Genomic DNA, 27,079 nt, shown 5'->3' on the forward strand with positions numbered 1-27,079 from the left:
AGATACCCAGCAACGAATAAAAATGTTTTAACCAACAGACACATAAACCCATTTAGACAATTTATGATGTTTATTACTGTAATTTTCTTTCTAGAGTAAGGATCCAACCACGTGCGTCCAGCCTTTAATACCAGTTAGATAAAAATAAATATTCTTTTTTCCTCGTTTGGTTTTACGTTGTTCTATGTAATTATACGAAATCAAGATACAATTACCTTTTTTTTTTGAAAACATAGGTTTTATTTCCCCTTACTTTCCATTATCCTTTTGCTTTCTGCGATCGTTTTACATAATCAATAAAGTTTTAAAAACATCTTCCGAGGGATTTCCGTTTTTTTTGTTTGTTCGCCAACCTCGTGTGTTTTGCCAACTATCTTCTTTACAGTGTGTTCTAAATCATACATGCTTCTCTCCTTCTTTGCGCAACAACACACACACAGACCCCCACCACAACGCCCTTCTCGTGAAATAGCTTCGCAGCACAAAAGTAATATTAGCGCAATAGTAGTTTACTAAGCTTCCCAAAACCAAACCAAACCCATACACATACACCCTTTCTCCTCCTCGGTGCCAAATCTTGTGTTTGGCTCTCTTCACAGTAAAACTGCTATTCTTGTAGGGTTGTGTGTGTCCTTCTTGCAAAACAATATACGTTTACTCATTCTTAATCCTTCTAATCTAACACCACCACACTGTACTCTTTCCATCACCATGCGACCCCTTTTTCCTCTCTTCATTCGTCATCCATCCGAAGCCTTTTTCCCATTGCTAAGTCTCGTTTTTTTTTGTCAAATCGGCAACACGTGTATATGCGCTCTGAGTGAATTGATACTTCCCCCTCGTGTCTGTGGTACGCGTTTTAATTCAGTTACGAATGTTGGATTTCTTCACTTGTAAAACAAAATTGTCTCCCTCCGGTCGTGTCACCTGACACACTACACACGGCTGCGATTGTGTTTGTAGTTGACCAGCTACTAGCTAGCTCATCATTGCGGTAAATTCTTCTTCCTTGCTTTCACCTTTTCTGTTTAATAATTAGTTAATTTTTATCTATGATATTTCTAAGAGATGTAGTATGGGGGGCCACTGCGTGCCACCTTTCGCATGCGTGAGTGATAAAGATGTATGCAAGGGTATGTGTAATGTATTTTAGCAGTATGCATGTGCTTTTCAGCACCTGCATAAGCGCGTTCTTGTTTGTTTCAAAAATGGATCTGCTTAATGCAAAAACAAAAAAAATGGCATCGTGTAGTGGTGGATACGGGCACCGCGACAGCAACAAATTGTAGCCTTAATCTGCCGCCCCTCTATCAGCTTTTGTATTGTATAATTGATACGAGCGTTGATAGTGACTAAAAGTATCAGCAGCGGAGAAGTTGTGCTCAAACCGTGCCTGTTTGAACTTGTTGTTCTGCGTCAAACACGTTTGGTTGCACCTTCCTGGCTTTGTAAACGTTTTGTATATTATGTACGTACCTACCACCCCCCCATTATCATCATCACATGCCACACGTGTTCGCGCTTATCTTTGATTTGCCTGGTATCCATTTTTTTCTTCCTCTTTATGTTACTATTTTTTCAATTACCTTATTAGCACTATACAGCAAAGAATGGTAAATTTGTTGGGGTTTTTATTCTTCTCTTGCATTCTGCTCCTTCTTCTTATTAATGAGGCTTGATTGTGAAAAAACCAAATCGTGTAATTAGTGTATGTGTGTTCGAAAGCAGACACACACACGTACATGTTGTTTTACGTTTAGTTATGATCTTAATAGTTACCACCATCACCATGCAACATGGTCGAGGGACGAGATTTTATGTGTGTTTGTGAGTAATTTGCAAATACACACCACCCCCATCGAGTCCTGCGGATAACCGGACACAAATGGACAAACTCAAAAGCACTCAGTCGGTAGAAAGAAAAGAAACACAGCTTGTGTGCTACAAATGGATCCATTATGTCCATTACAAATATGTAAAATAGGGGAAAAAATGCTCTCTAAGCTTTTGATTTGCTAATGATGAAACAATCAAGAATGATAAATCAACATCATACGTTCAATCAACCAATTGTTGTTCTTTCTGCGCTGTTAGCTATACGATCAAACATAAAATCGCACAATTTTGCATTTTTTATGCTGCCCTACAGCAGTTTCGTCCTAACTATCTTGCCAGTCAGTGTAAAAAAGCAGCATGGTTATTTAAAAATCAATTACAAGAGTGTCAGTACATACACACACACACAACACCCCACAACATATAGAGTCCAACAAAACAGGGGTGAGTGCCAGGTTCATTCGCATTTTCGCTTCAAACGGCAAATGTACATCCGATCAGGAGAGTAGATGGAGCGAGTGTCGGTAAATTTCAAAAGCTTCTGTAAAAGGCCTACCTCTTTATCTAAAAAGCGTTATCGATTTGTTCGTATGTGTATATCTGATGCCAACTCCTTCTTCTTCGCCGAATACTCCTTCTTTTTAGATCGAATATGAAAAGTAGTAAGTTAATAGGGCTTGGATTAGTAGTAGTTGTAGTAGTAGTAGAAATAGAAACAATGGTAATTCAATAATAGTTTCTAGGAGTGGCTCACCACTTCTGTGTATGTTTATCAGTACACGTCAGCGACTGCGTGGTTCAGTCCAAACGACGTGCTTCTACTATAAACCTTTCTCCACCTGTCCTCCCAAATAATGGGATTGGCTACAGAGTGCGACGGCGCTTCCATCCATCCAATATACGCTTCAAACAAAATGATTCAAAAGAGATTTTGACCTTACGCCGGACGTGGGTTTAAGCTGTCTTATCCTGCGCCCCGCGTCCAGGGGGGCGCATATGGGCCGAAATTGTAAAACCGTTTGGTGGGGAGGGTTGTTTCATATTTGTGAGTGTATTCTATTGCCCAGGCCTCTGCCTGCCTCTGCACAATGAATGCCGGGATGGAACACTTGTAGGATCCGTATCGTACACAGAAATTCGGTTGGTTGACGTTACTTCTAGGTGTCTGTTGTGCTACACTACCGCGGGTTAATGGTAAATGACGTACGAGCATATGCACATATTTACGTTAGCATCAAAAACTTAAAACATAAACAGAGACGACCAGCCACGCCATGGCACCATACAGTGTTTGCCAACTTGCCCCAATTCGAAAGGTGAAACAGTTAGGCGGAACACACTTCACGCCACGCGATGGGCACACAACACAAACATAAACACACACACACCAAGTGGTAATAAACAGCAAGTGGTTGTATTACAAATGATGGCATTTGTGACAAATGCACCTAAATGTATGCACTACTTAATAATAGATGCTAAAATACCCGATTTAGTTGTTGTTAGTGTAGGTAGGAGCTTACTTCCTACAGAAACACGTTACTGAGAACGATTTTGCTCTTGCTGTGCTCTCTCTCTATCTCTCTCTCTTTGTTCTCTACCCTAAGCTTCCTTCGCTGTCTCAAGAAAAGCTACACAACGTAGATCCTCATCAGATCGACTGACACGAGAATGAAAAAAAACATACCCACACATTGCAAGAGATGGACCTCGTGACACACCCAATGCCTTCAACATTATTACTAGCCTGCCCTTTTCTATCCAATGACGGGGGATATTGTGTGCTACCCGTAGATAGGGTGTGGAGGGACTCTCCAAATGCATACAACTCGCAAATTTCCTCACTTGTAAACATCACGAACGGTTCCAAAGTGTTACGAACATACCAAGAAGTTACAGCTACGTGTACACTCACATGAACAACACAACAAACAGATGCCACCAAACAATCACACACACTACCCAAACACAGGGGGGGAAGGGATTTAGCATGATCAATCCGATCGTTCGCACGTAACTTCATTCACCGACACATACACACATAGAGTGCATGCGCATCTCTGTGTATAACGTCCCTGCTTTTGGGATTGGTTAGAGCGTACGTTGTATTTTTGTTTTCCTTCAGCATATCTCACTATTCGTTCCATTCCATTCCGAGGTCTCTGTCGCATAACCTTGACCAAACAATGCAGTTCTCTCACAGCATTTCGTTGAAATACAAGGCGTTTCGCTTCTAAAAAGAAAATAAAAAAAACAGTAAACATAATACGAAGTCGATCAGTATGTTGCGATCTGCACGTGCATTTACAACTTTTACTCACCTGTTCACTGTTTCCTTGTCAGCAGAAGGCTCCGACGCAATGACACCTCTCGGGGAACTCGCATTACAATACAACACATCGATTCAACGCATGCAAAACTGATCCGGGATTTGATATGATCCTTGAGAACAATGTAGACATCCGTCCACACACGGAGAAGTTGTGGTACACAGTTTAGGGTTGGACACAGTTGTTTCCCATTTCTCCTCCGTATTGCAACAACAAGCATGTGTTCAACAATCTCATCAACAATTACCTCGGCCATCACTACAATTACCACCACCAACCTCTACCACCATCACCAGTATTACCTCCCACGCGCTATGTTTCATACGAAGATTATCGGATTGATGTTTGTGTTGTATGTGTTTGGTTTCATTTTTATCATTGGTTAGAATTTATTATTCTGCTTTCTTTTTTAAAATTCTGACTCTTCCTCTCCTTCTCTTTCCTCTCTCTCTCTCGCTATCTCTCTTCCGCGCTAATTTGTGTTACCCTATTACTATCCTAGATCCGATCCGTTTTCATCATGCTTCGTGTTTCATTTTGCATATGCACTTCAATTTGTGTCTGTTTGTTTGTTTTGTTTTGCAATCATCATCGTTACTAAACGATTCCAACGCGATCCCATGGCGCGATCCCGCGACTTTTTTTCCATTTCAAAAACACACACACACCAACACTTCTCCTGCTAGTTCTGCTTTGCCAAAACAATGTGTAGCGTTTCCGGCAATGGGTGCATCCCCCTTCCCCCTTACGCTACACACTATAAGGGAGAGTGTGATTTAAATATAAAACGCACCGAAAACAATTCGATTCCAAAAATCCGATTCACTTCCTTCCTGCCTTTTGCCGCCCCCGGATTCATGATCCGTGGGGCTAGGAGGTGCGCGTGGTTTACAATAATGCGTGGTTTTTACCCTTCTCTGATGGTCTGCTATGTTGCCCCCATTCAAGCACGGTCGACTGTTTAAAACATCGAAAGCTGAGAAGATGCACACGACAAAGATGTTACAATAGGGTTTTTCTCCATCTTCTCGCTTACAAACCAGTCAAACTAAATCTGCCTGATTCTCCGTTCTCTCCGAGCTTGGTACTTTTGATCATAATCTCATTCTACATGGATGGGTGTTGTCGACGTGTGTGTATGTGTGTTTAAACTTTTGCTCGGATATTTTTGCAAAAATATGCCATCGCGAACGAACGAATCATACACTCCTGGGGCTATTAAAATAAGAGTGTGTTATCTCTGCTTAACCTTCCTTTCTGCATTATACGTTCTATATATAGGGGGTGTGTGTGTGTGTGGGAGTGGTTTGCTTCCTTTCAATTAAACTCCTATTCCGACTGTGATGAGCGCTAGCTTTCTCTGTCGTTCATGCTTTTGTTACGAAACGTTTTGCTTTTATCCCGTATTTTTTGTGTTTTTTGTGTTGTTTTTGTTGATTTTTGCATATTCAACTCATTTACTTAATCGCTTACCGAATAGTTAATAATAAAAAAAACCACATCTAGTAGATGCCATCTTATATATGCATGTATGTATGTATCTAAGAAGGTGTGTGTGTGTTGTGTAGATAAAAACAGGAAAATGGGACCAAATATGAGAAACATGAACGTTTGGAGAAACTATCCGTACTTTTCTCCACTCCCTCTCCAAGGGCTGTGGTGTGCGCGAATGTGGATGCTTGACCTCTTCCTACTTCTGCAGACATTCTAACCAAAGCCCGTCGAATAGGGCCCGCACTTCAAAATACGTGCACTACACAACGGCAGCGTGTGATTGTTGAACGATTTGATTGCGTCCACACACCATTGCATACAAAGTTCCTGTGTTTAGTTGGGTTCGGTTGTAAAATGATTCCCTAACAGAGCAAACACGCTGCAGTTCCTTTTGCTTTTGCATACCAAAACAACCCTCCCTCGCGGGGGGTGGGGGCGGTATCGGGTGAAAACGTTTTTGCCTTACACATCCTCATATTCTCTTCCATCATCATTTTCATCATCATGGCATGCGTTACGCTAGGTACACACACATTAAAAAAGGCGTTCGGTGACTACGCTACGTTCTCCAGCATGCAGAAAACTCTAGTAGTAGTTCTTGACACACCACAAAAAAAAAAAAAGGCTGGGGTGACGCGCATCACTCACCCCAAGTAGATCTATTCGCAGCTAGTGTTCACGCGTTCACTGTTGCCTGCTGTTCTCTCCTCTTTCCGTCTCCCGTCTAGGCTTCTTGTAATCCCTGGTTGTAATCCCTGGCATTGAATTGGTATGTGTTCTATGTTCTTGTGTTCTTTTGTTGGTTTTTTTTTCTTCATTTTTTCTCCTTTTTTGGTCTGCTTTGTGTGAAAAGGTGGTCGAAAGATGTTTCTTTTTCATTCTAAAAAAAGGATTCTTTTCTTCGATCTCTGAGGCTTCTGCTGTTGCGTGTAATGATGTGGCGCTTTTACCTACGAATTAGCGTCTTCACTTCTCCTTTTGCCATTCCCAAAACGATTAATGTTATAGCGCCACTCGGGCCATCTATCTACTACCACCGCCGTTCTCGATCCTCCACATCTCCACCACACACACATATGCTGATGCTGCGCTCTTCTACTTGCTGCTTCCCGTTGTTTGCATCGCTTTCTGCTCTCTTCGGTTGCTTTTCCTCTCTCCCTCTCTTACGATTCGCTTTACTCAACAGGCTCAGTGTTTTTTTATCCGCGCAAACACCATCGCAATAGGGAGCACAATGCTGGCTTTGCTCTTTTAGAGCAGAACACATTTACTCTTCTTCTTCTTTTTCACCTGTAACGCTGCTCTCGTAGCAGTCTCGAAAACTTCACGCACGCCCTCCTTCGATTTGGCCGAACACTCTAAATAAGCGAAAGCATTTATTTTTTCGGCCATCGCACGTCCCTCCTGTGGCTTGACGGGCTCCTGCTTCATTTTAGCCAATTCCTGCAGCACAGCCGGATGTGGATCGGTGTTCGAGAGTGTGGGAGAGATAAAAAAAGATATCGGGTTAGAGCACAGTTCACGTGTGATATGGGGATGGAGCTGAGCGGTGCAGCCAGGAATATATACAAACCTTTATTGTGTGTGGGTCATTTCTGAGATCTTTTTTGTTGCCGACTAAGATGATGGGTACATTAGGACAGAAATGTTTTACCTATACATAAAAAGAGAAAATAGAAAAACATGAATATTGTTTCACCGCTTACTAAATAGTAAATATAACGTATTGCAGTAGTTTTAAACTAATTAAATACACGCAATCGGGAAAGAATGCTCATTTAAGCGATGCCACCAAAAGTTGAACATAAACCAGTTTACAATGTACCCTCTCCTCCTTCCAAAAACATCAGTACCTAAAGTTTATATTGAGAGACCGATAGAATGATGATTCATTCACTTATGATCGCCTCGAATCGTGCGCCATGCTTCGCAGCTGCTGAGATTGCGTGTGAGTCATGGCGAATCCGCCGCTCTGCCCATTCGCCGAGTACGCAGAGGAAATTATTTACTGATAACAAAACACGCTAAAGCAAACAAGTTCACCGAGCTGAGTGTGTCTATGTGTGTGCGTTGCCGCTATGCGAGTACTAAATAGCCGACAATGACCAAATAACAACCAAATAAGAAAATTTAAATTTAATTCTGCTATATTTTTGTGGCATCTGACTTTGGGAAGGGACTTAAATTACGAGCTGCTGTGACGAGCTTTTCAAGCTTCGTGTGCTCTGAAAGCCATCTCATATTTACCTCAGGGGTCCACTTTTCGGGGATGTTCTCCAGCGAGTCGGGTGAATCGACAGAGAAGCACATGAGAATAACATCGGTGTCTGGGTAGCTCAGCGGCCTCAGTCTGTCGTAATCTTCTTGCCCGGCCGTATCCCATAGTGCCAGCTCAACCTGAAATATAGCAAAGTAGAGAGAAAAAAGAACGGTCATTAGAATCGTATTCCAGGTCTGTTGTGCAATTGTAATTTGTATGATTGTCATAAACGAATAAGGGAAGTTCGGCACATCATTGAGATGAAAATAAAATATTATGTTGTTATTGATACTGAAGGGGCACAGAGCGCTGGGAATTCATTTGAGAGCAATTATGGTACCATTCAAACTCTGTTTTCTATTCATCAATACCTGCGAAAGTCACAACGCACGTATCATCTTCCCTTTTGCATATTTGTTTCCGCTTTGAAACACAACTGTTGGACTGTCACATTCCAAAGCCCTTCAAAAGCGGTTTGATTACTCCGGAGGGTTGGAGGAACCGTCGTGATGATCATGACGATCACGAAGGAAGATTCATAACATCGTTGGATTAAAGTGCAACCTGAGCAGAGCAGCGAAGGAGATATCGAACACGGATGTGAGAAGTGTGTGTGTGTGTGTGTGTGTGTGTGTGTGTGTGTGTGTGTGTGCGCTAGCGAAAGCGGAAAGAAATGCATTTGACACCGAGCCGCTCGCTACCTAAGATTGGCTGATTATTTCTTCTGATTATTTGAATGAACTTACCAATCCTATCTTTTTATGGGGACCAGCAGAGTAACACGATGAGGAAAAATAGCGATCGTGTTAAGGGCTGAGCAAAATTAAACGAAAACGAAAAAGTGCAAAGGACAACACACCGTCAATCTGAGAGATTCGCGACATTCGACTTGGAAAGTTAATTTTCGATTTCAGTTTTTTGAAGCCTTTTGCTCTCTATCTCTCTCGGGGGGGTTTTTGGAGCGTTAAGTAAATTGTCACAATCCAATGAAGATTTTAGCTCTTTCTTTCCTCCCCAAACCTTGGTGTGTGTGTGTGTGTGTCTTGTGATAGGTGAAAAGCAAAATTAGCGTTATCGACGACGCCGAGGGAGCATTATCCCACCGTTAGTCGTTGTTCCTCCTGGTACCTTTTAGTTACCACCAGCTAGCGCCAAACCGAGCGTGGTGAAGAAACTGGCGAGGCGAGGTTGCCCTTTTCTCTGACACCAAAACTTCCACCATCACACACACACACGCACGCATATACACATTTACAAAAAGGTGATATACCCCAATAGTTCCTCTCTCCAGGTGGTGGTAGGGAGTAGTAGGCTACGCCGGGCGCGAGTAAGCACTGTTTTTTTTTGCCTCGAGTTTCCCAAACCCATATATACGCGACGACCTAACCACCACCGAGCGGCGAAAAGGAGGAGGAGGAGGAGTAGGAGGAGGAATTTGTCTTTCGCCCTCATTCGCCACTAATTCGATATCTCTCCGGCGAAGGGTTGGCCACCCAATAATATAGCTCCTCCCTGCTGCTCCCCCCCGCGTCAGCCCTACTCAACAGAGGTCAGAAGACGTCAGGTGGATGTGGTAGGTGTGTGGGGATGGGGATGGAGAGAGAGAGAGGCCCTGCACGATAGAATGGAGACGAGGAAAAAGAGAAAAGCACACCACCAGCAAGCACCGGGCGCGAGCAGCACACCAAACAAATATGTTGGTGTGAACCACCATGCCGCCCCCGCCGCTCTCCTTCTACCACCCTCACACCATGAGACAACATTAGAGGGTGGTGTGTCTGTATGTGTGTGTACGACGTTTGATACGACGAAAGTTATCGGTGAGTTTTCTCTTATCAGTGAATCGTCCGTGTGCGCACCCGCAGCGCGAATGTCGATGCTGCTGCTGTTGTCTTCGTCGCCGTCGCCGTCGTCGCCTGCTGCAGTGATATAAATTCTTCACACCTTACACCTATTACAGTACAGTACAGTGTGTTCGGATGGGGGGGAAGAAAAACGTGGCAACGCACGGGCGGTCATAGAGGCTCTAAGCTGGAGTGTGACGGCTGGAGAGATGTGGGAAAGGATGCGCGCCTCTCTCTCACTGCATTGGGTAGCGATAAGAAGCGAAGGTTTGCGTGCGTTATCCGCGTACGATGAGCTGGAGGCACGAGGAGGAGATACCATTCGTCTGAGCAGCATGTGTGTCTATGTATTGGTGGCAATGTTGCGCTGATGTTAGAGATGATACACTGTGGTGTATTGGAAGGGTGCGGAGGGTTGTTTTTTTGTGTTATACCTCCACTGCCAGATTTCTTATCTTTCCCAAGGATGGGGAGAAGGGGGAATCGTCGTCCCCATAAGCGACAGTTTTCTAGAATCGGACAGAAACCTTAGCTGTAGCAGCTGCCGCCTCTGTCCCGCGGGTTTGGTACTCTAGCGCGCGCTTGGGCTTGTGTCTACGGCCTCGGTGATAGTGGTATCCATTCCAAGAAAATGCATGACCTGAGTGAAGAGCTGCATTGCACAATAGCTTGGGGGGAGAGGAGGATGAGGATTGTTATGCGCGGACTTTCCCTGCCACTTCAAAGGGTGCTCTGCGATGGGGGCGAGACGTTCGGTTGATTGTATATATTGTATATTGCTCTCTCACCCTCAAGCGGTCCCCATCATCATCATCATCATAGTCCAGCAGAGACCCGTGGGGCCGAGGCAATGGAGAAAGAGCGATACAACTTTTTACCAACCAATGACTAATTGCAGAATTGTTTCCGGCTTCTAGTATATTGCGCTGCTGTTCGCTGTTGCTACTGACTGCTGCTGTTGCTGCTGCCCACTGCTTCGGTCTGGTGTGGGCCTCTCATCGCATTGCAAAATTAAGCCACAGCATTATAAGGGTCTTTGCGGCAATGCGAGTGAAGGAGAGACGACGAGCCCCAAAACCAATGATGTCGGCAATAGTGCCTCCCCCCAAAGGCTTGTTTTCCGTTTCATTTGTTCAACCGAACGTTACAATGCAAAGGCAAATTGTTATAACGAGTTGCTGCAGCAGCTTGCAGACAATGCACAGAAGAAAAAAACAACAACGGCAACATGGGGAACATGATGAACATGACAAACAAGCGAAAGGAAACACAAATTAAGCAATTCTACAATTAATTGCTGACAGAATGCATAATGGAGTTTCTCTAGTTCATAATCATGATCGAAGTTGGCTTTTAAATATTAGTCCTTGATAACAGAGAATGCCGTAAGAGAGTCCTTGACATCTAGTTATTAGTATTAGTCCTTGATAACTAGATCAGAATATCAGAATATATTCGATTTATTTGAAAATAAATGTAACAAAATGTTATTAAGAAAACATTGTGCGAAGCGGAATTCTTGCACTTGTAACTAGTGATGAGAAAAATCAAGTTTTCGTCGGAATGGATTCCGGATAGTAGGTACGAAATCGGCTTCGAAATCGAAATCGGTTTCGGCATCTCCAAAACCATAGACGTTTAGAGGTACAATGATGCTACGTATTGATAGGCGCAAAGAATCAACATTTAACTATAAGCGATCAATTCTCATGGAGATTCCCAGACTGATTTCGCTTCTGAAACTTATTATTTCAATTCAAGAACTGATTCTCATTCCAATCATGGTGTCAATCCTGATTCCGTTACCAGAGCAAACTACGATTCCCAGGTCGATTCCGATTCCGGAGCCGATTCTAATATCGGAATCGATTCTGAAGTCGCCTCCGGAATCGGCTGCAGAATCGGCTCCGGAGTTAACTCCGGTATTGGATCCGGAATCAGAAACGATTCCAGCATGAGAATCGGCTTCGGAATCGATTCCGAACACGGCATCGGATAGGAACGATTCCGAGCTCCAACCACTATGGTAACACGTGGTTGGTTGAAGTGAGGAGCAAGGCGTACCACACATCATTGACCCTGAACGAGGTCAATAGTAAGGCAAGTCGTAGTCGGGTTCAAAATAAATAAAATTCAAGTGCAACAGGATGTTGTACATTAACCAGAAAAATACATTCTTTGAATTAGATTGCAAAAAATGTGGCTCAGCTGGCTAACAATAATGAAACTTCAAAATATATCGAAGAACGACATCTAATTAAAAGAGTAAAAATTGTATGTAGCATATTTCAAATTTATCAGACGTCTAATGCTATAGGAACTGTACGGAGCAGTGATTTTAAAAGCACCTCCATTACCTTTAAAAACGATAATACATTTTTTAGTATTTTCTAAGCTCTCACCCATCAAATCAAACTGATACAGCTATTCTCGAGAAGCATATCAAAGGCAGCTTATAGATATAAATCTCTCACACTAGTCGAGTCTGTGTGTATGTAAATTGCCGCTGAATAATCGATCCGAGTTGAAGCGCAGCATCACCCCGCCTGCCGCCCGGCCGTTGCATATTGCCAGCAAGCAAACCCGGACAATGTAATCCGGTTGGCGATTGCAGCGATATGTGAAGCTTTCCCTAACAACTATAAAATGGAGGGAGTTTTATTATTCACCTTTTGCATCGACCGTTCGTCTCGACCGCGTACGAAAAAAAAAACGAAGCAAGGTGTAGAGCGCGCCGCCTGTCAGGGTCAGTTCTCATCTTCTAACCTCCGTAAAATAAAGCTGACATCATCCGTTTCAGCACCACATCCCACTAAGAGAGCCGAAAGGGCAACTGGATACGATCGTATATTGTAAATGAGCTATGCGAGTACTTTGTGTACATGATTCAATCATCAAAAGCACTTTTTTATTCTAAGATATGTTTAAGTTATCTTGTTTAAGTGTGTGAGGTACCTACTGTTCTACCGTTTTCGAGAACATTTGCAAAGGGTTCGCAAAATGTTGCAATTTTCAAGTCCACGTATCCTTTTTCTATTATTAGGAGGACGATTTATTTTAATACAGTCCCAGAAATAGAAATATGGTAAATCGCCCTATGGCATTCACCTTTCACAACCTTCGCTTCGATTGATCCCTTTTAGCAACGTCGATAAAAGGGTTAACACGCGTACATCCCGACGCCGGATAGTGTCCAAAAACATTCCAGCCAGAAATACAGAATGTTCGAATGGATAGAAGGTTCGGTTCGAATCATCCGAAACTCCTGAATCGAAAATGGAACATTCAGCAACAACAACGTCATGGAGATTTGACAGACATGCTGCTGCTGCTGCTCTGGGGGCTGCCATCCTCCGCGTCTCTCAACGGACACACCACAGGTTCTCGTCAGAGTCAGGCTAAAAATAGTACACGTGAGAAAGACCGACCATCTAATAAAACGGAAGCAAATCATATTAGCAATAGCCGCACCAATCCAACACAACACGCAGAAAAGAAAATGCTTCACGTGTGTGCTTAGGGTGGTGGTCACAGCAAATGGGCAGCAAGCGATTATTTAACGCTCTTCTGAAGTGATGGAGATTTCGCGTTCCACTGACCGGGTCCCAAAGGGTAGCAAGCTTCTTAATTCCTTAATTTCCGAACAATCTTCGCTTGCTGCTGGCTGGCTGGCTTGCGATTCTTGCTAAACTAATGAGACATTGGATCAATTTTCAGGTTCTACGCCGAGGCGCGCGATAAGGAATCAAAACAAAAACAGCGGTAGTAATAGTAATAAAAGAAAAAAAACAGCTGAGAGAGAAATTTGATGAAGCTCCAAAAAAGCTCCAATTATCCGACGATGTTTGCGCTAGCTACTACCACTACACGGTTTGATCGTTAAAAGGTCAGTCTCTTTATGGGAAATAATGATCATCGAAAGTGATACTCCCTCTCTACCTGAGTTGTTACCGCTTCTCGATATTGCTAACAGTATAATGTGAATGTCGAGAAGAGTGTTGAAAAGAGGTAAAATAAAGGGAAGCAAAAAAGCAAACGATCGTTTCCGCGTCGTGAGGCTCCCTTGTAAAGAAATCGCGGTGACCCAATGGCATAGGAATTTCAACAATTTGCAACGTGAGGAGAGCACCTTCCCCGTCTGTTGCTTGCAGTGGAAGCTTTGAAAAAAAAGCTCCAAACATCTTACTTGACTGCTATTCTCAAGTAAAGAGATCTTTTATGGTGTTCTTTTTAATTTCATTTTTTAAATGTGTTTTACTTAAAAATGGTTTTGTAATTCATAAAACACAGAATGAAACTGACTCAGTTTGCGTATTACACTGTTTTTCCGTGTCAGTTTCTAATGTGAACGTCATTATTCAACATTGCAAGAGGTTTTACCAACAGCCCAGCTGTCACAAATAATGACAGCTGTTGAAAAATATCTTGCAAGATTTGAATAATGTTGTTCACATTGAACTGAACTGAACCGGAAAGTAGTGTAAAATATTGTTTTAAATCTTTTAGAATTCTACTAGAAAGAAATTTAATAAATTATTAAATATTTTGTATCACCTAAATGTACTACATTTCCCATTTAAATCCACGTACTCTATAAACCTTAGCGTATTTTTAAAGAAGACAAATGATCCGAAAACGGTATTTTGTGTCATGTGGTCCTCCACTCCCCACATTCATCTCATTTCGTTTGGTGGAGCCGCCGACATGCATGCTCAAAGCAGAATGGGGAATGGCTTTGCTGGGGAAACGTCTGAAGACCATGGTGGCCCCGCGTAGTTCTAGCCAAAGAGCCATGGAGGGTAGGCGTGGCTCGCGGCGAGGAGATTTGGAAAACCAGATTTTGATTGACGCCTGACACAGAGGAACGTGGCGCGCGAACACGCAACACACACGCGCAAGCAACAGGATTCGCAGGTATTCGCGATTTTTGAGTGCAGCAAATCGACGTCTGAAAAAAGGCAGCGTGGATGGGTGGTGGTGACTGATCGTACAAGAACGCGTAGCGGGAGCGAAGCAAAGCCAGCAAACCATTTAAATAAGAACCACACATACCGCGTGCTCTCGACCATATTTCTCCCGCTCACCCCCATCTCCTGCTTTGACCAACGGAATGCATGCAGCAATGTGTGGCGCGAGTTTGAAATTTTGCGTTTCAATCATGTAAATATTGACCATGAGCGAGCGCAAAACGGGCGTCGTGCGCGCGCGTGCGGTCCAGAGCCGCAGCAGCAGCAGCAGCAGCAGCCGCTTGTGGTCGTTGTTTGTGCATTTGGGATAAAATGGCCATCGGGAGATGGTGTCCGGTAGGCATGTGTCGGTCGGTGCTGGTGTGCTCCTTTTGCGTGTGTTTGTGTCGGTTTAGCTGCACGGTGGTATGCTTTTGGAAGGTATGCACACCACCCAGCTACATGATGATCGATGAATTGGCCGGCTGTTGCGCGTTTAATAAATTATGTTTCGTCACGGAAAAAATCGTGGAATATTATACACTGGTTTTTAAGTCCAAACGTTCATCGCAAAATCGCGATATACAAAGCAAAAAGCTATAGTGTAAAATGATGGAAGGGATGATTTCTGAAGTAAATTTGTGCGAGCAGATCAAAGCCATGAAATCTGTTCAATCCCTTGGCCAGCTGCCAAGAACAACAATAACAAACAGCAAACCACGCACGGACATTCCATTCCAGACGATTCATCATCACGGCACAGAAAATAGAACGGAAACCATTCCAAATAAAGCTTTAAAATTGATGAGCAATTTAAATCGCAATAAGAATGCATGCCTCTGTCCTTTTTGCTACTAAGACGAATGAACGAACTTTTTGTTATGAAATCGTTGTTTATGCAGCATTCATAAAGTCAGTGACGGATAACCGATTGTTTGATAAACACAACATAGAAAGAATATTGTAATAAATTGTTTGTTAATTAGTTTCCTGGTTTTGTACATTTTTAATTCTTCATTTACCATTTAACCGCTTGAACTAAATATATGTAGCATTTGTTGGCTAAAAAACATTTTTGCTGCATCACAACAATAAAAAAAATGGATTCAACCATTGGAACACAGCACGGAATCAACCGAAATAAAACAAAGCCACAACTGGAAAAATCCGGAATTGAACAGGAAATTATGTGGCTAAAGAAACGGACCACAAACAGAGGAAAAACGAAATGGCGATAAAACAGACGGCACAAGAAAAGACAACAGTACACAACTTAAATTAGTAAGTTGAACTAACTCTCGACAAGGGGAACGCGTCTGCCGCAGCTCTGCCACCGTGTCTTGCGCAAAACAAAAGTAAAAGAAGCAACACAAAACGTTCGCCATTAAAAGTTTTGGCCAAAATAAGGTGTACAATACAACGTCTTCCATCAAGTGATCGGAAAAAGGGAAAGGGAAACGCCGCGACACACGATGTTGAGTATTTTAGATGAGCCTTTTTACTCTTCCAGTAGCTCACCCCCCGACCGGAGAGGCCGAAAATAGGAAACAAAATCCTCGATCACATTTTCAATCAAATATAAAACATAAAACTAAATGTATCTACCATGTTTCAATTGTAAACCCTAATTTAATAGCAAAAAGAAAGATATTACATGTTTTATGCACCAAAGCTGATCGTCACATGACAATCAAATTGGCTGCAAACTGCTACGGGATGCGCAAACTATCTTCAATTCTGTCAGAATTGCAAACCGCAGCAGCAAACCATGCAGCAATAACAGGTTCGTTGTAAATGTTAATAATCCCCTAACAAAACCCAGTGCTCAAGTGTGTTCCTTCCTCACAAAAGAGCACTTCTACTTTCCATGATCCTTTCACGATCATCGCACGAGCCAGCAGAGCTTGTGAGTGTCGAAGAATATGCAGCCAGCCGGGCGCGGCAGAAGCAGCAAACAGGAAGAGAGTCTTTTCCGCACTTTAGCATCATGGGGGCTCCCGCCAACCAAAGCAAGCACCCGCTAACGAGGCCAAGTGTGGACAGACATGTGTGGATCGCGGTGTGCGCGCGCGTCGTCTGCGTTGTGCTGCGCTATTCTTGCTCCGACGCCGTTCCATCATAAAAACTCCATAAAACTCTCACTCTCGCGTGCCTCCTCTCGAGGAGTAAGGTGGGATAAGGGGTGCGCACACTTTTTGCGGCATGCTGATGGCTGGTGGGAAGAAGTTATGGCCCCGTCCCCGTTGTGGTGATGATGTTTTCAAAGCGTCTGGGAAGGAGAGGATGGAGCTATGAAGATCAATTGGTTCTAAGCATGGGCAATTTGAATGCCTCGGACTTCAATCACGGGTAGCTGAGTTGCGTGCCTAGTTAGCAAAATATTTTAACACTGTTTTCCAGCATTTGCCAGAGTAGAGAGTGTGTGTGCAACGGAGTTTTACATTTCCTAGAACGAAATGAATGTTACACAGGCGCTTCTTCGTACCGGCGGCAACAGCAGATCGACTGTTGTTGGATCGTCGGAAAGCGGTAAATGTTAACGTGTGCCCGCTCCCCTTCTGCCCTTTTTCTACGCTCGGGGGCCAGAGCAAAGGAAAAGCAAAGGCAAGCAAAAATGCTACTCCATCGTGTTCTTGATCCCCGCACGCTCGCATAAAACACACCCTTGAGGGGATAACTTCATCCAGGGGGACGACGACGACATGGTCCACCGACGTTCTTGCCATCCCCCCATGGCATGGTATGTGTGCGACGTTCCGACCGGCCCAGACCCAGCCAGCTAGCCAGCCAAGTGGTGTTTGTTTATACGAAAACGCACCCTCCTCTTGTGTTGTGCTGCTGCTGCCTTTTTCTTTTCTGCTCTTCTACTGGTAGGCCCGGGGGACGACCGCCACACCACAGCTGCGGATGAACTTTCCTCCCTTTTCGCCATTTTCCTTTCGCCAAATGCCGCGCTCCTAGGCGTTTATTTGGCCTCCAACGAAAAGACGAATGATGGGGACGTCTCTCACTGGCTCTCTCTCTCTCTTTCTCTCTCTCGCTCCCGCTCCTTCTGCTGGCGACTTTAAACGAACGTATGGAGTTTTGTGTCCCACAGAAATATTGCTGTCCCCACTACTGTGTGCACATGAGGCGTGTGCGTGTGTGTGTGTGTGGGTATGATGTGGCAGGTTCGTTTGCCTTCTTAATTTGCACATAGGCGAAGGATAGCAAAGGGGGGAACATCATGTTACCTCACCTCCCTACTCTCCTCTGTAGCTGCATAATTTCAACCGAAAGCTTCTAATGCAAACGAAACATAATATATGCTGTTGTTAAGTATCACTCTTTGATGGGGAGCTACCTATAACAATATGTTGGAACAATGTTGGTGGAAAATAAAACTGAATGGTTTATGAGTGAGGTAAGCAATAAAACATAGTTGGTGGTTAATTTCATGTTTAAAGGATATAAATATAAATGAACGATTAGAACATACCATTGGAATCTACAGTTCCATTTCATGACTCTAATTCGTTCTATGACTCACTACAGAGCATTCACACATTGGTGTCTTGCTGCCTTGCAGTTTTGTTTGAATTTATGCCCAAATCGAACAGTGAAACGGATAAACGAAGTAACTTAAAAACGTCATGTAACGTGCAGTAGGGCAATTTTTTTATTCGCATAGAGACGTTTGCCAAAACCATTGAAACTTTAGGATCACTAAAAGGATTATAATAAAAATCGATTTTGAGTACCAATTCCAAAAAAACAATCGATTGGTTTGATACTTCTTCTTCTATTTGACATAATGTCCTACGCGGACATATGCCGGCCTATACAGGCTTCCAAGACTTAATTGATAATCACTACGCAACCGGATAATAGCCCATGCTTGCTACGGGGGGACGATCCATTCTAGGCTTGAACCCATGACGGGAATTTTATAGAGTCGTTCGAGTTGACGACTGTACCACGAAACTTACAGGCCAATGAACGCTATTGACCGATACGGTATTAACACTAGCCGGTAGCTGGAGTACATTTTGTACAAAGAGCATCGTGTAAGAACTGTTTTATGCAATAAAATGTGGTCAACTGACTCAACAAATAAGCATTACATGCTTCAGTTCAGGACATAACTAATAGAAAAGTACTTCAAATTCTTCCTGTCCTATCCTGTAGATAACCAATCCAACATTCGCTACAAGATAATCAAAAATTAGCTCCTTGATTTCTACAATTCAGCCACATCGGAGCGAGCTGTTGTGCAGTTTTGTTTCCTCAAAAACGAACCAAAAGCTTGATTTTCCAGCAATTAATTTAGCTCTGGCAGTGTGTGAGAACCTCACACAACAATAAAGCTGATAAATCGTTCCCATTAAGACTCCCCGAGCTGACCCCCATCGCTGCTAACGATCACATGAGCCCCCGCCGTCGGTGCTGAAGGGGGTATCGAACAACGAAAGGGGCAAACACAGAAGGTAGGTGGTGGAATTGGGGTAGTATGACTCACCTGCTTGCCGTCGACTTCGATGTCGGCCACGTAGTTTTCGAACACGGTCGGCACGTACACCTCCGGGAACTGATCCTTGCTGAAGACGATCAGCAGACAGGTTTTACCGCAGGCACCATCGCCGACGATCACAAGCTTTTTCCTTATAGCAGCCATTGGTTCTGTTGGTTGTTTGCGGGTGTGTGCGTATGTGTCCAAATTGCGGGACGCGGTTCCGGCCAGTGTTTGTTGTTGGCACAATGGTGGCGTGTTGTTGGATGTCACACAAGTTTGATTTCACCCATTCGCGAACACACGCGTCGGGCGGCAAACCGTTGCCGGGAATAAAGACGATTTACGGACACACCGGACAGCACCAGAGCAGCGGCAGGAACGACGACGACGATGACGATGATACGCCACGCAAGAGATAGCCCCCGGACGACGGTAGAAGGGTATCACCAGCACCAGCACCACCACCAACACAAATCCGGACGCGGGTCGTTGGAAGACGCGAAAATATTCCAAGCAAGAAATACACACGTTCGAAACGCAGCGAAATCCGCACCCAAAGGAAAGAGAAAACACGGGCAAACAGAGCGGGAGCGCGTCGTCGTCGTCGACGATGAGCCAACGGGTTTGAGTGTGTATGCGTGCGTATGATGGGAGCAGCAGAGATAGAGCGAGACAGACACGGCACGGACGTTACAAGCGAAGCAACCGTTTGACGAAGGGCGCGCGCACACGCACACAATCACACACAGCCGCACGGCGCACACGGTTTTACGCACACGGTCGTCGATGATGGTGTCGCGCGATGGGATGATGGTTTTAAAGAGAGAAGAAAAAAGATTGTTGCGTCGTTGTTTCGTTTAGATTATCGGACCGGAGGGGACGAATTGCCACACCAAAGAAACCAACCACACGCACACACGACCGGACCAATACACAGGACGGGCAACAAGGCGTTTGCCGCACACGCGCGCACACACAGCACACACACACAGATACACCGTTCAAGTGTAGCATTTCAAAATTTCCATAGGCGTAAACGCGTACCTCATACACACAATGGCACCGGAAGCATCACACACACACACACACATACGCGAGCGCAAGAAGGGAGCGATATCGTCATCGGTGGAATTTTGAGACAATCATCATGGCGATCGCGGAATGTCGCGGGCGCGTTCGCGTGTCGCACCGTCGTGTGGCCATTGAGAGACGGTTAATTTTTCAGTTGTGTTTTTGCATGCAGCATTAGTTTTGCATAATGTTTCCGTTTTTTTATGTAGATTTCCATTGCGTCGTATTTACAAGAACGTGAATAATGGGACAATTTTTTTTGGTCGACCGTTTTCACACACATTGACCGTGCACACACACACGCACACGCGTTTTTTTGTACAATCACCAGCGTAAAAGCGCGCGCACACAGGACGAACGTTATGCACACACATACACACAAGCGCACACGATCACCACGTACGCACACACATACACATACGGTAACAGGAGCCCGAGATGACCCGTTCGCGATCGGGTGAGACGGCGGGTCAAGAAAAGGGGACGCACGGAGCGCAAGAAATATCGGCATCACATCACCCACCCCCCGCGATTCCGCAAGTTACGTTTTTTTCGTGCACACAAAGCGACGACGACGACGACGATGATGACGGTGGTGGTGAAGAACGACACATCCGGTGATGTTCCGCGATGTCCAGCAGGTCCCATTGCAGATCATCGTCGGTCACCGTTTGCGACCCGATCGGTGCGGAACATCCGTGGACGGGCGACGGGCGCGCACGCAGCAAGGGTGTGTCAAGAAGGGCGGTCAAAGGCAGACGAGACACGGCAATGATCCGCGGCGTTCGGGGATGATTTATTTTCAGCACACACCACATATCGATGAGCGATGGGGAGCGCACAGAGCAAGAGAGAGAGGAAGTAGCAGCAGCAGCAGCAGCAAGATGATGATTTCCATGAAAAAGAAAGAAAGAAAGAAGAAACGTTCACAGACGAATTAGCAAGAGATGGTAAAAATGTGGTAGTAGATGAGTAAGCTAAGATTAAAATCTTTTTCGCTGTTGCGCTTCTCGGAAAACCGACTGTGTGCGTGTGTGCTTGAGGTGTGTGTGCTCTGCTACGGCTGCTCGGTTGTTGGTTGGGGAAAAATGGTCCCTATTTGCCCGGGGGTTTTGTGTCCAATTCCAAATGTGAAACTGGGAGAATAGGGGAGAAGGGGAAGTCGGCCGCCGCCGCTGTCTTCAAGGTCTAACCAGCAAGAGCAAACCACCGAAACCGATAGAGGGAGGGCAGACACACACGGCCCCTGGGTTGCAGAGCTAATGCCACGGCATCACACACCAGAAAAACTCGTCGTACCGTATGTGCTTCACCTAGATGATGGCAATTTGCACGCGCAAGGAACAAAATTGACTCACTCGTTGCACCCTTTTCTTTAGTTGGAAGGAGGAGAGTTTGCTTCTTTTCACGTAAGCACCACACACTAAAACTGACGATGACGACTGACACACGACGAAGACGACGACGAGACTGGACAAACACGGGGAGTGGAGCTTTTTCTCGAAGCTAAAAAGTAGGCGCTGTTGCTGCTTCACCAATACGCGCACACACACACACGTACGGTATGCCGCTCGCACACATACGCACACACAACGAACCCGGCGGAACCCGAGGTTGGTGACGTTAGGGTTTCGTCCAGTTTTTCTCTCTTAACGAAACCACTACACAGCTGTTTAACGAACGAATTCAAATGTTCCGTTGCACATTCGCCGGCAAAAATATGTTGTCCTTTCATTTTCACCCCCAACGTGGCGCGATTGGATAGAGGGAAACTTTGCTTTTATATTCCATCATCAGTTGTCTTAAGTTGGCAGTTCTACGAAAAGGCATAATAATGATGTTCTGTTATCACATCTTTCGACCAGAACAGTGGAGGAAGAACATAATTTTTGTTATTAGGAGATTATCACATAACGAGAGCGAGCATTAAAAGCTGAGTATAAATTCCCTGATAGGGTTTAAAAACAAGAAAAATCTAATTATGTCCCTATCCCTTTCTTCCTTTTAACACATTTAAATCTATTCAGATCAGATTAAAGATCATATTTATATGCTTCTGTTTCCTTCAAAGGGATGAAACTGTCCAAAACCCTAACTTCGGGAGCAGTAAATTGTCTCCCTAATCACAACGGTGAGTGTGTGTGTGTGTGTGTGTGTGTGTGTGTGTGTGTGTGTGTGTGTTTCGTAGTCTAAATACCATTTTTAGATAGGAAGCTACCATACAGCAACGGCAACAAAAAATTATACAGATAATGAACTACAACATAGTAAGATGATGGATGAACGGTTGAACACAGCGAAGTGGTGGTGTTGTTACTGCCAACTAACGCATTGTGAAGGACATTTTACAAATTCACAGAAGAAAAAAAGCATGAAAAAGAGCAATGGTGTGTGTACATGTTATCAGGCAGCTAGAATTAGACTCGACATCTTGCATTATGCTTTAGAGTGGTTTTAAAATACAGATCTTGAATAAGTACGGGTAACCTATAGTCTACATGTACTAATATATTTAATAAAAAAATGTTCAAAGAAAAAAGAAAAATGATAACAAAATCATCATTTCAGAAAAAAATAGCATAATTATGTACAACAATCCTTGCCATTGGTTAAATTGCTACTATTAACCCTAAAGTAAAATATCCGTTCGAAGAACATTTTTGCATGTGAGATATTTGCTGACAAGACCAAAACAGTAATATGGTGATAAAAATTGTTTTAATAGGATAGTTCTAAAGACTAAATGACCATTTTTACAGGGTTTTCCAGGACTTCTCATAGCTATGGAACACTTTATTGACTCTTTCTTCCGTGAAATGAACTTAACCCTTTCGCGACCATAGGATTACAATACTATAGTTAATATAAAGTAAGAGAATACTACGAATAAGTTGTTTTATTTTGTATTCGTTCAGAGATATATTTACCATTATCGACATATTTAGACGTAATGACAACAAAAAATTCAATCAATAACAATTTAACACGCAATTACGAGTTTTATTCAAGAGAAAAATATTTCCCTTGGCCGTGAAAGAGTTAATGTGGGAATTGGACTCTATAGCACCATTATATGACAAATCCAATAGGAATTTCTAAGGAGCCTGTCCAAATAGGGTGCCATACAACTATGAGAACCGCTGGAAAACCTTGTAAATCTAATTAATTACATGTTCTCCAATAAAGATCTATGCATTCATGTGTGTACGCACTTTTTCGTGCTTATTTGTAATTTTAATTTGCAATGTATTCGATTATTATGGCCCTTACATGAGCGTCAGAAAAAAAACAGAAATGATATTTAAATTGCGTAACTAAGATTGTAAATTACACAATGCGAACACACTTTCCCTCCCCATCTCCGATTCATCGTTTAACTAGTCGGGACAACTTTACTTAACTTAACAAAACAGAACTCCACTTTCAGCCTCAAGTAGGATCCAATGTTAGACAATCCACTAATTACCGTTCCCGGGGCGAGACCCCAAAAAGAATTGGCAGTGTACCGGATAGGTAGAAGCAGCACAAACACTACCGTTTTAGGCATACACTTTAGTTATGGGAGCTAGAAATCGAACCTATCCGATTCCGATTCCGGAGTTGATTCCGAGCCGATTCCAAAGTTGAATCCGAAGCCGGTTCCGGAGTCGACTATGAATCGGCTCCGGAACCGGAATTGACCTGGAAAGCACAATTTTACTCGGTAACGGAATCAGGATTGACTCCAGAAATGGAGAAAGAAAGCTCCGGAAAGATAATCGGTTCTTGAATAAGAAATTTCAGAAGCAAAATCAATCCAGGAATCTCCATACGAGTGGATCGTTTACAAATAAGTTTTGATTCTTTGTGGCCATTAATACGTAACATCATCATTGGACCCAATCGTCTATAATTTTGGAGATGCCGAAACCGACTCCGTTTCGAAGCCGATTCTGATTTCGGAGCCAATTCCGATCCCGGAGCCGATTTCGAATCCAGAACCGATTCCAATTCCGAAGCTGATTACGGAGACGATTTCGAAGCCGTCTTCGGAAACTGATTCCGAACCTACTATCCGGATTCGATTCCAGAAAACTTCGGAGCTAGCTGGAATCGATTCCGACAAACTGTTCATTTTTCCCATCACTAATACTCTTACACACGCCGCTCGTCTTGGTTGTCACGGGCGTGTTGCTATCAATGCGGAACGCGAGAACCCATTCCCAAAAGCAATTGGAGCGAGTTTGATCCAGTTCCGACTGGATAACCACCATCGCCTCATCGTTCTGATCCTCCACGAGGCACCACGCACCACGGAGATAGATGGAAGGTTCACCATCTACACATGCGGCCGCGTTGCAAGCTGGACGTTTCTGTGAGACGCACAACGCAAACGCATTCATATGGTACCGCTTCTCTTCTAGGATGGACATAGCATAACGCCACAATGCACCACCCACCAGCACCCACCCATAATCATGCTGTCTTGTTGGTGTGTGTGTTTGCCCGTTCGGTGTGGAGTGGGGTTCGTGTTCGCGAGTGGGTGGTGTATTCCATGTTGGCGGCTGCTATGGAAACACTCGAACGCACTACACAACCAAACAACAACGGGAACACGCGTGAGACGGCCGTCTTCGATTCCCTTCCCCTTGTATCATCGGGCAAACCCGGAACGGCATTGTTCTCGTAGGGCAAACACCGATAAAAAGGGTGTGCGTTGTTGTTGTTGTTGCTGGTTGCGGGTTTTTAAATTTCTTCTCACTTGAAGAAAACCACACACACTTCAATTCACACTTATCACCTGTACACTAAGCTCCCAAAAAGGGAACCAATGCGAAAGTGAGACAAAATGCATTCGGGGTGTATATGGATGGCGTTTGCATAGTGTGTTGCCTATCTAAGCAGGCCTATAGAGAAAGCTAGAGACGAAGAAAACACAGCTAACAGAGACACAGACTAGTGTTAAGCTTCTAAAACACACACATGAAACTAAACAAAACAAGCAGGAAAAGGGTGACAAAGCAGGTTTCGCCCCATTCCGGGGAGGAGTAAAGGGGGAATCTAAACTGTAACTGCAGCTGCAGCACTGGGATCAGGGGGGTGGGTGGTGGTGGGCTGATTGAAACACGGGGGAACTAACAACATCGGCATGCGATAGGGAAGGAATTTCATCCGATGATTAAGACATCGCGCAATTGCGAGCGCTGGGAAGAAATATGTAACCAGAAACACACACACACTGGTGATGGGAGCTACAAAGCAAGGGTTTTGGGACGAGGGAAAGGGAAGGGGGTGCTCTAAAACGAAATGCAAACAGTAGTAGATTACAGATGAAAACAAATAATACCTGAATTAGTTGGAGAAGAGACGCATGAAAGACACCACATTACTTATCTCCTTACACCACACATGAAACAAAACACTGCACAATGGATGTACCTTTTTTCTCTTTTCTCTTCTTCTTCTTATTCGCGTTTTCACGTGCTACGCGCGGGCGTGTGCTTTTTGTTTCTGCGGCTGGACGACGACGACGACGACGGCGACGACGGCGGCGGCACGACTCTTTTCACTAGCAACAAAAACACACTATTTTAATGTAACGATCCGACCAGAGTTACAGCTGCCGCTGATGCCGAGCGATGATCGGGATGACGATGATGATGATGATGATGAGGTGACGTGTTTGCGCGGTGCCCTTTGCTGCTTTGCGTCGTACGCCAAGGGTTTCGGTCTGTTCGTTTGTCTGGCTGGCTGGCTGACTGGCCGCTTGCCTCCTCCCGGCGGTGCGTATGGGCGTTTTGTGAGTAAAATGTATCTGTTTGTATGTGTTTGTGTGTCTGGTTTCAGCTTTTCCGCACTGCTGAAGTGAAAGAGAGAAAAACGAGGGGGTGGTGATGTAGTAACAGAAAACGGGAAAAATAATAAACACAAAGGGAAAGAAGGCACCACTTTTCAGCTGTAACTTTGGTAACAGAGCCTATAAAACAAGATCCGCTTGGAACAGAATGCTAGAGAAGCTCTATCGAGCTCATGCCAAATGGGTCTAGTGGGCAGGAAAATGGCTTTTTTCCACTCCGGGAAAACTCGCCGTCGCTCAGAGCACATTCAACACATGGCATGGAAGGGGGTGAAAGGTATTGAAGGGCCGCCCACCAACGAGGTGCCCTATATGTTTGTGTATGTATGTGTGTGTGTGTGTCTGTGATTTATGAATAATAATTTGCCTTCCTAGGGCAGGTTAATGCGAAATAGAATATGACGGTGCACTTTCCCCGTCCCTCCCCCTCCCACAACGGGTGGGATTCATTTACGGGAGCAAAACTGAACCATTCACTTCCCCAACCGCGGCAATTGAGGGAAGGTGGGAACGATCGGGTTCTGGGTGGTTCTTGGTCTTGTGGTATGTTTGGGGCGCTCTGGTTGCCACGGTCACTCCTACGGTTCGGAGAGAAAACTGCTGCGGATCGTGTGCCTTTTTTTGGGGACAGAATGGGGATGAAAACAGTTGCACTTCTGTCTTGTCCGATACAATCGGGGCCCCCCAAACCGAGCAGCAAGTTGTTTTTATCACCTTCAGTAGCGACTGGGAAATTCTATGTTTGGATTTTACACACACACCTTTTTTCCTGAAAAGAAAAACGTCGTCGACCGACCGAGCAAAACAACGACACGGGAAAGCGAACGATGCGGAATGGCAGGTTGGGTCGGGCGCCAAGTGCCATCACAGCATGACAGATGGCAATTGGGCAAAACAACGAAAATAAAGGTGAATTAAGATGGAATAAGAAGGAAATTAATAACAAAATGTAAAGAGACAAAATAAGAGG

At 44.3% G+C, this 27,079-nt stretch overlaps 1 protein-coding gene across 7 annotated transcripts; it reads right to left on the reverse strand.

Moving 5' to 3' along the window:
- Nucleotides 1–340: 340 nt before the first annotated feature.
- On the reverse strand, nt 341–26,972 carry LOC120895756 (ras-like GTP-binding protein Rho1). Of its 7 annotated transcripts, none has more exons than XM_040299351.1 (7): nt 26,871–26,972; nt 25,600–26,112; nt 19,209–19,369; nt 7,908–8,057; nt 7,234–7,314; nt 4,158–7,103; nt 341–4,069 (listed from the first exon to the last, which is right to left on the reverse strand). In XM_040299351.1, the coding sequence occupies exons 2-6, from the start codon at nt 25,637–25,639 to the stop codon at nt 6,912–6,914; spliced, it is 624 nt and encodes a 207-aa protein (XP_040155285.1). In that variant the 5' UTR covers nt 25,640–26,112; nt 26,871–26,972; the 3' UTR covers nt 341–4,069; nt 4,158–6,911. The 7 variants fall into 7 exon arrangements, with proteins under 7 accessions (XP_040155285.1, XP_040155284.1, XP_040155286.1 ...); XM_040299350.1 differs by having other exon boundaries at nt 25,600–26,109; nt 26,871–26,954; XM_040299352.1 differs by having other exon boundaries at nt 25,692–26,109; nt 26,824–26,943.
- Nucleotides 26,973–27,079: the final 107 nt, after the last annotated feature.

This window comes from Anopheles arabiensis, chromosome 2 (assembly GCF_016920715.1).
Source record: "Anopheles arabiensis isolate DONGOLA chromosome 2, AaraD3, whole genome shotgun sequence".
Classification (NCBI taxonomy): Eukaryota; Metazoa; Arthropoda; class Insecta; order Diptera; family Culicidae; genus Anopheles; species Anopheles arabiensis.